Here is a 12,939-nt window from a genome sequence, read left to right as displayed (position 1 = left end):
GGAGAACTCCCCTCACTATAGCTACTTATATACTCTATGAGTCGGCAAGTTGGTACTTGGTAGGCAATCTTTGTAAGTTTAGAAGAGAGGAGGGAGTGGGCAAAATTAATAATAAGTCTTTTGTTTGTGGCAATTTTAATAAAATTTGAGTTTAATTATATGTTACAACCAAAGTTCTCAAAAGTGCGTTTGTTTGTTCAACGCCTTAAATTGGGATATTAAAGTCAAAGATGTCACGTCCACCGTCTTATCCAATCAAACGTCAGCCTTTTAGCCTCTGCAAATTTATCATTCTAGAGTGCAACTCCCGAGGTCCCGTTTACCACTTACAATTTACATTAAGTTACCACCTATTAAGAAGGGCTCCTTCCCCTTCATTTCTAAGCTATTACCATAAATAAGACACTTGAGCTTAGGATTCCAATTCAAAGTTGGCACCCAGGGATAATGGACTTGTAAGAAAAACAAAAGTGTGTGTTCTACATTCCGTGTTCTACAATGCACTTTGGCTCCCAAGTCCTAACACGTGATGAAACATCAAAATCATGATATAAGCAATGTAATTGATATGAGCAATTCCAAGCAACTTCATACAAAATGATGCAAAACTTCCACCACGCATTGGCTGCCTTGCCTTAGCTGTGCACCAGGCTAAGAAGTTTCATGCGTCAAGTATCAAGTATCAAGTATCAACTGCGAACAATCAACTACAACCCGTAGAATCACTAGCACACGAGTTCAAAACCAGATCTATTACCAGTAATAGTTGAACATGCTGCATAATCTGACCAAACCAAAAGTTAAAAGAATTATAATGAAGAAATAAAACGCAGCAGCAAACCATTACAAAATATCAAAACCTAATCATTCATAAAATGAAAAGTCAGTTCCCAGTTTTGCTTTCCAACTTTAAAATTTGCGCCTCCAATAGGAAGCCAATGGTTTTAAATAAAATAAAAAAATAATAATAAATTTGACGCTCGACTCTTGTTGAAGTTGTGCTTTTGGACTAACTTCAGCTCGACAAGCATGGAAAGGTGAGGGAGGCATTGGGGAATTGGGACTCACTGAACCAATATAGGCAGGCCCCAAACCAAAGCAACCCTCTTTGCCTATTTTTTGAAGAAATGACAAGCCTGCAAAATCGTTGATGTCAACTCATGTTGCCAAGGCTGTAGTTTTACAAATGGGGCACAGATTCTTGTGCGTCAACCATTGTTTGATGCAGTCACTGTGGAAATCATGTCCGCATTCAAGCATTCCAAGATCATCTCCTGCATTATATTCCTCCTGCATGCATGTAGAAGATAAATTAAGCAACAATACAATGGAGTAACACAAGAGTCATAGACGTTTATATGTATCACGGTGTTATTACCTGACATACACAACACGGCTCCGTCTCTGTCTCTGCTTGAGATTCCATGGCAACATACTTCTTGTGTTTCAAACGATTGGATATAATTTCTTCACTCAATCCAGTGTTCACATTTCCAATTCGCTCTTCCAGAGCCAAAAGCTCCTGCATAGATAATACATCACAAAGTGAGAAGTCTCGTTCGTATAAATAAGGACTTGAAACTATTGTCCGCTTTTTATTTTGTACCAATTACCTCGTAAGACATATTGTCAACGTCTAGTCTCATATCCCTATGCCGGTCGTGAATATCAGCCACTCCAAACAGCATTGACTGGTCAAGAATCATAACATCCTGGCAATAGGAATTCAAAGCCAGTTCAATACAATAATTCATATTAGCAATCAGTCAAAATACTCCTTGTCAAACCCAAAACATAATATCCACAAAGTAAATACAAAAAAGAAATTCCACACACATACACATTGTTGAACACAACTGAGAATTATCACATATTACTACCAGAGCCTCTCCAAGTCTTTCACATGTCAGTTTACCATAGAACTAAATAAACAATCAGAGTTTGAGTTTTTGTAAATTTAGATAGTTTTAGTTTAGGATTTCCATTGATGTGCTCTAGAATACCTGAAAAGAAAAAAGAAATTTTACCTCGAATCGCAAGTTCTCACCCCTTCGCATGAGACCCAAGACATTGCAAATCTGCTGAAGAGCACAAAGAGATCTTCATAAGTTAAACCAAATACCTCTATACCATAATTAACGAAACAATATGAGTTGGAGATTTGAACAAATAAAAACTGATTCAGGAGAAATGATGGGATAACATTAACTCATCATAGTTGTAATTGTCTATCCCATGATATCCACTATAAAAAGATAACTCAGTAACACACCTCAGATACAAGCCTGTTGCTTCCTTCTCCAGCAGCAGCCAAAGTGCGTAATGAATATGGAAGCCCAAGTCCATCTCCATGTCTCTCCAACCAGGATGCAGACCTTGGGTGAGGCTGATGATGACCCGGGTTAGCAGCTCCAGATGAATGCGCAGCCTCCTGTGATGATGCAGAACCGGCACGCATTGGCAAAAGGTTACTACCCTGGTTCCCAGACTCATTACCACCAGCAGAAAACAATGATCGACGGACATATTCCGATAACCTTCGAGGAAATTGCAGGTGAGAATTGTGGTGGGGAACCCATGTAGGAGCAGATGCTGGATGAGCGCTTGAACTTGGACCAGTCCGAGATGTAGAAGCAACATTTCCAGGAACACTTGCAGTTACACCTGCTAAATTTCTACTGGATGAACCTGCAGAAAGTCTAACAGAATTCCTCAATTCAGTTGCTGGTACAAATATAGGATGACCCAATATCTGTCTCGCCATGCTTCTTGAGCTTGCTTCCTCACGCGGTGGAGCATCTCTCTCTCCCATAAACAGAGAGTCTGATAAGCTGCCAGTTCTTGAGCTTGAACCACTGTTCCACCTCATAGACTGCACATTTTGGGGCAATACAGGGACGTGAACCACTACTGGTGGGTTCTGTGAACTCATATTATCTAGTACCGGTGCAGGTCTCAAGTCAAGACTATGATCAACTGGAAGAAGACTAGGAGAAAGTTGCGAAGAGGAACCACTAGAATGCCTAGCAGCCCTACTTGAAAACCTAGCCGAGTGGATAGAATTTTGTTGATTGGATGGATTTATTCTCACACGGAAGTTTCTGTGAGAACCTTCTGAGCTCCTCCCAACATTTGAATCAGGAGGGCTGTCAGCAGTAAGTTCTCTGCCAGCTGGTCCAACTCTTGGATTTCCCTCTTGCGACGGGGTAGAAATGTTTATGCCTGCATTATAGTGAGCAGAGCCAGAAGGCCTTGAACCACTTTCTGTATGCTGAAAGTAACTACAACCTCCACTTAAAGAAGACTGTCCCAAATGTCCTTCCATAGTCTTTCTCTTGCAAGATAAGCGGCGGCCCTCCAATGAACAACCTGGTCTGCCATCATTATCTCCCACTAAAAATCCACTTGTTGCAACAGGAAGCAGAAAAGGATCAGAATTACCAGTAGTATGAGTCCGCTCATTCTCAGTAACATTATACTTGTATGAGTTGGGACATTCCATAACTTGACTACTATCACCACCATGACCAGTAAAACGTGCATTTAAGTTCAGATTCTGTGGAATTGCATCAGAATTGGAACTTGGTGTAAAAATAGTATTCACATTGTTGTCCAGTGAAAGGTTATTAGTTGGCTCATAGCGGCGCTCCTCTAACCTTAGACCAGCTTCACCACAAGCATCCACTGAAGATGAAGATGACCATCCAAAATCAGGTTTTCGCTCACCATGACTTACTTCTCCCTGTGAGTTTCTAGAACTAGGTTCACCTAAACACCATCTGCCTAAGTTCTGATGTTCACGACCAATAGAACTCCCAAAACCAACATTCATATCAATATGTGGTTGTAAAAAGTCAGGAATTCGACTTTCTGCAGGACTCTGTGAGCCATTCCAGCAAATCTGCTGATCTATAGCAGCATCATTCGACGTATTCCCGTGATCAAAATCAAGCATTTCAGGCAAGGAACCGATAGTACCCCTCTGCCCTTGCATTAGGGCTAATATGGAAGTCCTTGTGAAATGCTAGAAGAAAACTTCAGTACAATCAATAAGCTCTGTGCAATTTGACAGACCTGAAACCAAAAGTAGAAGAAAGATTACTACTACTAACAATGAATCAAAGTAAGTTATAGTTATACAAGAAATTCATAAGGCCAAAAACAATCTTTCATTTATCAGTTTCTTTGATAACTAAGAGAAACAAAAGCAATCCTCTACAGATACCATGTGATGTATGTGATCCAAGTGGGAATCAAATGCCAAGTTGGAAAGACTGAAACATTTGAATTGTAAGACATTGCTATGCCCTGTGTCGCTGTTGTTGGCACCAAAATGCCCAAAAATACTAGATATATCAATGACACTACAACAACCCAATCAGAGAACACACATTACTAAGGTTAAGATTGCTCCCTCACGGTAGGAGCTGTTGAACATCACCGAAAATGTGTTCATGTTCCAACTGAAGAAAGAGTACAACTATAATGAGTGAAACAAGCAACCAAAAATTTATAATCAAATACATTTCCTCAAAACCCACACCACCTGTAAAGCAAAGAAATGGGGTAAAAGCTTAACCCTTTGCAAGCAATGCTTCAGAAACAATAAAATTCACATAAACTCAGCCACCCACCAGTTGAAATATGCAAAGTAGAATGCATAACCATGTCAAACAATTCAGAGGTTCAAGCTTTCAAGCAGCACATCATGAATTATAGCCAGTCTAATAAGAAAAGGACCGATCGAACCTATTTACTGGTAAAAAATCAAAGATCGGTTCACCCACATACATGGTCAAATTTGGATGACCGAAACTCAAACCAAAATCCCATTTCAAAGCAGCTGGTATCATAAGGCCACATAGAATCAAACCACAAATGAGAACCCAAAAAACAGTAATCAAAAACCAAAAAAACAATAGCAAAGTAACAATCTTTGGGTCTGTTTGAAAGCTGTGAAGGCTTCAAAGCCTCACCCTACCCTTTACAATTCAGCTCCGGAGATATTAAACACAACAAGCCCAGAAAGAACAAAACTTTGACCCATAAAAACCAGCTCAAGGCTTTCAAATCCAATCTTACCACCACCAACCGATCGATTCTAAACCAAAACAAAAAACAGAACAAATCAAAAGGCACGAACATACCCAGATGAAGGAACCGATCTATGTTCCAGAACAGGAACAAATTAGGCGAGAAGATGATGATGAATTTCCTTCCTCTCTCTCTTTCTCCAGAAAAAAAAAAAAGAAAAAAAATGAGAAAGAGGGTTGGGAGAGAAAACAACACAAAACCCACTGAAAGAGAGCAATGGGGTTGGAGAGAAAGGGAGAGAGGCTTTGGTCTCTTTGGGTGGATGAAATGAAATTGAAATGAAATGTGAAGAGAGAAAGGGGATTAAAGAGGGGAGGAGGGGGACAGTAATCTTTAATTTACGAAATAACCCAAAGAGAGAGACAACCGAGGAGAGAGTTATGGCCCTAGGCACAGATTGCAGTTTCCTAACTAAGAAATATATATTTCCTACTACACAGAATAAATAAATACATTCAAAACATAAAAACTTAAAAAATTCAAAACAAAAATCCAAAACCCCTACTCCACCACCTACTAAGTCTAAGCTCTGAAGCTAACCTGTTCAAAAGAGACGAGGCTACGATGAGATTGAGATGGTTCTAAAGCTACTTTGTTCGTTCTAAAATTACTGTTTTACCAAGTATTTCGAAATTTATTTTTTATCTATCGATACATTAATATACCGTAGACCGATTATGTCTACGCCTGTTTGAGATTTTTTAAGTCTAAATGGGGGGTTTTAAGTTTGGTCATAGTCATACTTATAATTTGCTCTACGTAACCAACGCCAGCTAGAAATAATGAAAGGAAATCAAAGACAAAAACTTGCCCCACAGTGGCTCTTTCACGCCAAGCATATACATATTCATTCATTTTCCATATGCCTGACCCTCTCACGCCTCATCACCATCCACATTTTCACATGCCCTGCCTCTCTTTTCTTTCTCACTATACCCCTTTCTGGCCTCGGTGACTTTAAGCTCCTGTGTTTGAGTTCTGAACCCTAACAAGAGCCCCAGCTCTTCTCGTGAGGGCACACGTGTCGTCATATGATGCATTCTGGGTCCCGAGCTGGGATGTCTTTAGATTTTTCTCATCTGCCTAAAGATCTGCCTGCCTTGTGTGCTTGAGGGTAATTTAGTTTTTGACTATACCTATTTTAGGGTACTCAAAATCTAATCTCTATGTTATGGGGAAAAAAACGACCCAGAAATGAAAGAGGGGTGTGTCATTGAATTATTCTGTCGGTACAAATTTAGTGTGCAAATGGGTGTGGTTGGGTTTGGGGTGCTTGATCATATTGGACACAAGGACTTTATCTTGCTCTTCCTTTTTTCCCTTTAAGCGACACTAGAAGAGAACATAGTTTCATCTCTCTCTCTCTCTCTCTCTCTCTCTCTCTCTCTCTCTCTTTGTGTGTGTTGGTTTTTGCCGTATTGCTTGGCATATAACTTTGCTTGAAAGAGGTGTGAAAACAAGGACCTAGAAATGTCTCTATTAAGTATTCTGAAGCAGGGTTCTTCTTTCTATATGGCATTGCCTACTTACCGTTCAAATCCCCATCATGGGCCTCTTGCTTCTTTTACGTCTGTTTTGGTCCTCCTATACTCTCCTCTTCTTCCATTTCTGCTTTTATTTTCCTATTCCTCCCCTCATACCTTTCAAACCTGGTTGCGTTGCTTTGCTTTTTAACTTCGCATAGTTTTCTCTCTGCGTTTTGATTTGAGGCCACGAAAACAAAAATCCTCCTATTCCTTGCAACCCCATTTGGATCACCATCTTAAGTCATTGCGTAATCCCAGTATCTTCTCCTATTCTTTTGAAAACCATTATTTATCTTGCTAATGAGGATAGGGCGTTTGACGATTCCTCCACCAAAGCGAATATTAAGAAATTTTTTTGGTGCATTTCACGATGGAAGATAGAGAAAACTTGACAGCCTAAAACTCTAGCTACGGTACACGCCAAATGGCTCCCTCACCCAAGAGGAGGAATATCTCTCATTACTCTACCATAAAATTTGAGTTCCATTCAATTATATGCATCAAAATTCAACCGCAAACTACTTAGACCTAGTGGGAGGTATTCTTTTCTTTCTCTATACATACAATATGATCTTATGGGCGTGGGGTTGAGCTTCCAAGCTTGTGGTGGCCTTGAGGGAGATGTACGTATGGCACCTAAACCCTGTGTTAACACTCTTGATTCTTTTTTGTTGAGGGTGGGTGGTTGGGTGGTGTAGTTATTGAATCAAATTTAGTCAAAGGGAGCAAAACCCATGATCTCACAAAGGCCTGCGGCAAAAACAAGGATTGCAATAGCAAAATGTTATAAGGTGTGGGCATATGGAGCCAAATCTGATAATGCACATGGAAAAACAAGTCCTTGCAGTTTTCTTGTACCTAAACACATGAATAGAGAGAGGTCAACTGGTGCAAGAGAAGCAGCTGTTATAACATAGTATGGGGGAGCAAGATTGCCTCATAGCAAGGAATTGAGTTCCAAGAAAACTAAATTTGCTGAAGACAAGGTGATGAAATCTTGCTTTTGGTAGGCAATAACATTAGCACAATAATGATTCATCTTTTACCATATAGGAGAAAATCAGAGGTGAATTATAACCAAACCATCCACCAAGGTCCACTAGCAAGGTTTAGGTGAGAAATAATCACTAATTGGAACTATTATGAAACACAACCTCCTGTCAGTGGACAAATTAGAAATCAATTCATGGTAATACTACTTGTCATCTTTTGACTTGAACAGCTCCAACATTAAAGTTCATCAGTTGTACAGTATCAGAATTGGGGCAATAGTGCTCAACCTTACAAGTCCCAATCAATGGAGTTGTGAGTTACCAAACGACCCTTGTTCTTGGATTCCATAACATGCAGATAGATTAGCTAAACGCCTAAACCTAAAGGTCAATACTCAATAGTATAAGATCCTAGTATGAATTGGTTCTAGAAGAAGAGAATTGTTCAAACATAGCAAACACAAAATATTCATGAAAATGCACTTGCAAATTAAAATGTAGAAAGCATCTCTGCACATAATTGAGTCGAGAGATAGCATAACAAAAGTACAATTTTTTAACTGAATGCCACCAGGAACTGAAAATTCCTTAAACCCAAAATTGATAATAGTTCTATCAATTTCTGCAGTAACAAACAGAAGGGAAACAGAATCAGACAACCTTCATCAAGGGAAGGCACTATAGAGGTGATGGAAAACTTAAATGTTTCCGTAAGTGTAATGTTTTGCATATCATAGACATAGAAGGCAGCAGTATTGTGTTCCTCAGTGAGACAGCCGATACTAATATTGTTTAAATCAGGTCTATCATCATCAGAAAGTCTTTTCTTGTCCCAGTGAAAACCACCCCTTTGAGGCGTAAGCAAATCTGCATCACCAAACCAAAACAAAACAAAAGTGAGTATCCCGTTGAATGGACTGAAAACAAAGTGCCAAAAGTATCAAGAATGTACCAATTACCTTTACAGGTGGAGATCCTGCCTCTGAACTTTACAACCATTAAGTTAATGATCTTAGGGTTCTCTTCTCATCCTTGTGTATTTACAGTATCAGAACAATTGTACAACTTGAAATGTAACACCTCAGATTAATTGCTTCAGCTGCTATTTTACTCTGAAAATTAAGGTAAACCTTCACCACTTTGAGAGCTAATCTTTGATCACAGTCTAATAAGACATATCCAATTGTTTTAAGATACTAATCAGTCGATGAGATCATCCAACTCTATAAAGTCTCCCTCAATAAGGGACATCAGATGCTCAGAAGACAAACCATCAAGCAATACTGGATTATTAACACCGACCATAAATGACGGCACCTGCATAGCACAGAAAGAAATCAAAATGATTTCAGGAGATGGTTCATAAGTAAGAACAGCCAAGGAAAGAAATGCCATAAAAAAGATGTCTTCTAATGGATTCACATGCAGAAATCTCAAAAGCAACTTGTACATTGCCAATATCTTACAGTGGATTCAATACTTTTGTAACATGGTGTACTGAACTAATAAAATGGTAAGATAACAAGGATCCAAAATGACAATTTACAAGGCATGTATCAAGGTAAAACTAATCAGTCAAATTTCAAGAATTTAAGAAATTTATATATATGCACTTCACATTGACAGGAGGAAAGGAAATGACATAATGCAAACTCTTCAGTCAAGAACTTAAAGATCAGGAAAGAAAAATAGCAATCAAAACTTAACCCAAACTGTTGTTGACAATATAGCACATCGAGAATGTAAATGGTAAATGTACCATAACTGAAGTGAAAAGGAGAATTGTTTGTAAATTGTAATGCATTACCTGATCATTAGTTTGAAATAGATGCCCAGTCTCGACTTGCTTATCTACCTCAGTCTCCAGTCTCATTTGATCGTTTGACTTGTCAGTGTTCCTAGGCACAGATTTGTCAACGTGAATCTCAGGAACAATATGAGGAGTATTAAATCCATCATGCTGAATTCCAATGTGACGTACTGTGGAAACAGTTTCTTCAGCGCATGAACTTAAGCCATTCTCTGATATGCTAGTTCCACCCTGAGATCTCACAAATACTCGGCACAGGACAAAAGAGGCCTGCACATAGACAAACATAAAATATGTTACTCATATCACCTATGCAAGTATACACAAAGTGGTAAAGGAAATATCAATTGCACCGGTTAGTACAAAATGCTTGATTCTAAGAAGGAATAATACCATAATCAATATAAGAAACAAAAGTATGGTTGCCCGGACATCATTTGACAATTGAATAGCTTTCTTCACAGGTCAAGACTGACAAGGCCCCTAATAACTTCACCCTTTGCATGTCCACAATTCATCTTTACAACAAAGAGATAGACAATTGAAAACTATAGAGAATCAACTTTGCATACGATACTTAATAGGCCAAGCTTCCACTTCTGCCATACAAAACTAAACCACTAAGCAAAACAAAACTAGATTCTCAAGCACTCACTATAGATGAAAATCTAAGTTCCCAAATCATAATGCAGATCAAAAGCTCCCCCTCTGTGATCATCAAGCATGGTTCTAAAAGAATTCCTCTTTTTATATAAAGTTAAAGATTTTAAACGAAATTTAAGGCTAACAAATGAATGCTTACTACAGCAATTAAAGAAATTACCCCAGCCTACAAATCATAACCACATACATTTCCCCAAATCATAAACCCTAAACCCTAGAAACAGTAAAAGACTTCCTCTTTAAGAAACAATTCCACATTCCGAATCAAAATTCAAAAAAAAAAAAAACTTCGAAATTCGCAATTCCAAAACCTAATAACTCAATAAAGAACAATCAAGATTGAAATGGCGAACAGTTCTACCTGAAGATGATCAACCTGAGCGTACTGATAGAGCACCCAGTCAGTCCTCACAGCCGTCTTGGGCGAATTCCCCAAATAAAAGACAAAGCTACTCCTCCGCCCCAGCACCGCCTTCCCTCCGCCGCCGACGACGTCCCTAACCCTCCCTTTCCTCCTCCAATACCCGCTCTTCGCCCGCCGCTCCTTCAAGACCCTAACCGTGTAGCAGTACCAGTGCCGCTTCCGGCCACCGCGGCCGTACGGGTAGCAGGCGTAGTCCGGCAAATCAAACGGGTCATGGCCGTACAAGTCGAGCTCTTTGATCAAATCGTAGCCGTTGTCCTCGTCGCCGGAGATGCCGTCAGAGGCGGCGGCGGCGGTGTTCTTGCGGGAGAGGTAGTAGCAGAGGAGCTGCTCCTCCGAGGGGTAAAATCGGCAACCGGGAGGGAGGTAAAACGACGTCGCTTTGGCGTCGCCCATGGGATTTGGGGTCAGAAGAAAGGAAGTGAGAATCGGAGAGGGGGAGGGGTTTATATAGAGGAGGAGTAGCGTGCTAATGAAGCCTTGTGTGTGGTTTGGGGGAGTGGCAGTGATGCTCTACACTCCGCTGTTCGTGCTTCAATTACTCCCCGCCTATTGGAACCGTACAGTTGGGACATATGCTGAGCTATGAAAATGAAACGACCTGTAAGGACAGCGTTTTGAGTTGAAAGGTGGACTTGAGATAAGTCAACTTATCATTCGTGACATCATTTCGATGGGAATAAAAAAAATCTTTTAATTTATTTTAAGTTTTTTTCTTTAATGCGTGCGTGTACAATATCTATACGTGCGGGAAGTAATTAGCAAATATCACGCATCATAAGATAATCGCAACATATATTTGTTCAGTGGCCTTTTACACGGATTCAACATTCTACTACTCACTAAAATAATGTTAACTACAACACTTCTATTTTCTGTTAATTTCTTGAATTTTTTTTTTGTTTTTCCTTTATTATTTTACTTTTTTGACTCTTTTATATATTTGATGCATGATGAAATAATTATGTATTATTGAATGATATGAGGACTTATATATATAGGCATTACATCACCTGAATCTCGCATGATTCGGAGTCATAATCTATTACAGAGATGTAAATCTATCTTTAACATGAAATATAATAAGGCTAAGACACACACAATGGTAGAATAATAATTCTCCTGTAACACTCCATCTTGTGTTGCATGCCTAGGTTGCATGGTGCACACATCGTTGCCTCGGTAAAAACCTTGTCAAGCAAAATAAAAACCTCTTGGGTAAAAACAAAAGCTTGATCGAATGGAAAAAGAGCACAACGCACCGTCTACATTTGATAGCATCATGTGAGGAAGACTCCTCTTGAAGTCTACGAAACAATTCTCACTGATTAGTGTCATAATCATGGAGTACAAAGAACAACGTATACAACGTTCATTACATGCTTCTCAAACGTAGTCTTAAGCTAATGATTAATCATTAATCTAGCCACATATCTTTAGATCATACATGCTATACTTAGCCAAACTTATATCTTAGGAAACAAGATTGCATAACAACTCAAAACAAGAGTTTGCAATGAAAATCAGATTCTCGGGTAGAATGAACTTTATTCACTTAAATGGTCATAACTTCTTCATCAAAATAGGTATCAGTGAACCATAAAATGATCTAGAAAGTAAACCAGTGGCTTTTCAATGACATAAAGTTCACAACCTAATTCGATCGGAGCAGTTCACAGTGCTCTGTCAAAGTTAAATGACTTGCAAATTTTCAGACAGAACTGTCCTATTTTGCTAAAACGGTCATAACTCACTCAATACGATAGCTATGAACAAATGGTTTATGTCCCTGGAAAGTAGACACATAGACCTTTCCAGCTGTACTAATTTCACTATATTTTATTGAGCAAGCTGTCTTGTATGTCTCGTTGAAGTTGACATACGGAACTGGAACGATTCTAATTTGTCACATACAATGTGTCTTTCACAAAAGAATGGGGGAATAGACCAATGAATGACTGATTTTGGTCCAAGACGGAACCGTACGCATCCTCTACGCTACCAGTGTCGACTGCTACATCAAGGCATACGTTGATGTTGCTGGAGCTGTTGGCGGCGTTGGTGTGGATAGGATTTGTGTTGGTTCACTAAGTGTAGAACTAAACTCATGTCAAGGGAGCAATGCAAGTCCAATGACGATGCATAAGCACATAGTTAATCACATCATAATAAAAGCAATAGTATCCCAACAATACTAACATGTATGAATGTATAGCTCATGGAATCTCTTCATCATCTATACTTAGACGGAATCGAGAATCAAGAATTAGCTTTCATATGAACACATATGGATATGAGTTCTTGCAACCGATTATACTACGTTCTCTCGAACGTCACAATCTGATTACATAAGCTCTATGTGGTCTGGAGGCATTTAAAGTCCCTCGGGCACTGTCATATATGTGTCAAGATCCCTTTACATATATTCTA

General features: G+C 39.2%; 2 protein-coding genes across 3 annotated transcripts; both read right to left on the bottom strand.

The window, feature by feature from the left end:
- Positions 1-849: 849 nt before the first annotated feature.
- Positions 850-5,469, bottom strand: LOC126785233 (probable E3 ubiquitin-protein ligase RHG1A). 2 transcript variants are annotated; one of them, XM_050510855.1, is made up of 6 exons: positions 5,148-5,469; positions 2,273-4,074; positions 2,028-2,081; positions 1,614-1,712; positions 1,379-1,522; positions 850-1,290 (listed from the first exon to the last, which is right to left on the bottom strand). In XM_050510855.1, exons 2-6 carry the CDS (start codon positions 3,992-3,994, stop codon positions 1,159-1,161), a joined length of 2,151 nt encoding a protein of 716 aa, XP_050366812.1. In that variant the 5' UTR covers positions 3,995-4,074; positions 5,148-5,469; the 3' UTR covers positions 850-1,158. The 2 variants fall into 2 exon arrangements, with proteins under 2 accessions (XP_050366812.1, XP_050366813.1); XM_050510856.1 differs by lacking the exon at positions 5,148-5,469 and having other exon boundaries at positions 2,028-2,078.
- Positions 5,470-8,145: 2,676 nt separating this feature from the next.
- Positions 8,146-10,910, bottom strand: LOC126785250 (NAC domain-containing protein 72-like). Its single transcript, XM_050510878.1, has 4 exons — positions 10,447-10,910; positions 9,420-9,692; positions 8,572-8,929; positions 8,146-8,479 (listed from the first exon to the last, which is right to left on the bottom strand). Exons 1-3 carry the CDS (start codon positions 10,903-10,905, stop codon positions 8,813-8,815), a joined length of 849 nt encoding a protein of 282 aa, XP_050366835.1. The 5' UTR covers positions 10,906-10,910; the 3' UTR covers positions 8,146-8,479; positions 8,572-8,812.
- Positions 10,911-12,939: the final 2,029 nt, after the last annotated feature.

The sequence above is a fragment of the Argentina anserina genome, chromosome 2 (assembly GCF_933775445.1).
Source record: "Argentina anserina chromosome 2, drPotAnse1.1, whole genome shotgun sequence".
Classification (NCBI taxonomy): domain Eukaryota; kingdom Viridiplantae; phylum Streptophyta; class Magnoliopsida; order Rosales; family Rosaceae; genus Argentina; species Argentina anserina.
The sequence above is the reverse complement of the archived record's forward strand: the minus strand, read 5'-3'. Positions and strand labels throughout refer to the sequence as shown.

Excerpts from the sequence above, each read along its gene's own strand:
- LOC126785233 (XM_050510855.1), bottom strand. The coding sequence starts at position 3,994 with ATGCAAGGGCAGAGGGGTACTATCGGTTCCTTGCCTGAAATGCTTGAT. Across the intron at positions 2,082-2,272 it reads GCAACAGGCTTGTATCTGAG|CAGATTTGCAATGTCTTGGG; the intron begins GTGTGTTACTGA and ends TGTGCTCTTCAG. Across the intron at positions 1,523-1,613 it reads TTGACAATATGTCTTACGAG|GAGCTTTTGGCTCTGGAAGA; the intron begins GTAATTGGTACA and ends TTATCTATGCAG.
- LOC126785250 (XM_050510878.1), bottom strand. The coding sequence starts at position 10,905 with ATGGGCGACGCCAAAGCGACGTCGTTTTACCTCCCTCCCGGTTGCCGA. Across the intron at positions 9,693-10,446 it reads CTCAGGTTGATCATCTTCAG|GCCTCTTTTGTCCTGTGCCG; the intron begins GTAGAACTGTTC and ends GTCTATGTGCAG. Across the intron at positions 8,930-9,419 it reads TATTTCAAACTAATGATCAG|GTGCCGTCATTTATGGTCGG; the intron begins GTAATGCATTAC and ends TGTGCTATGCAG.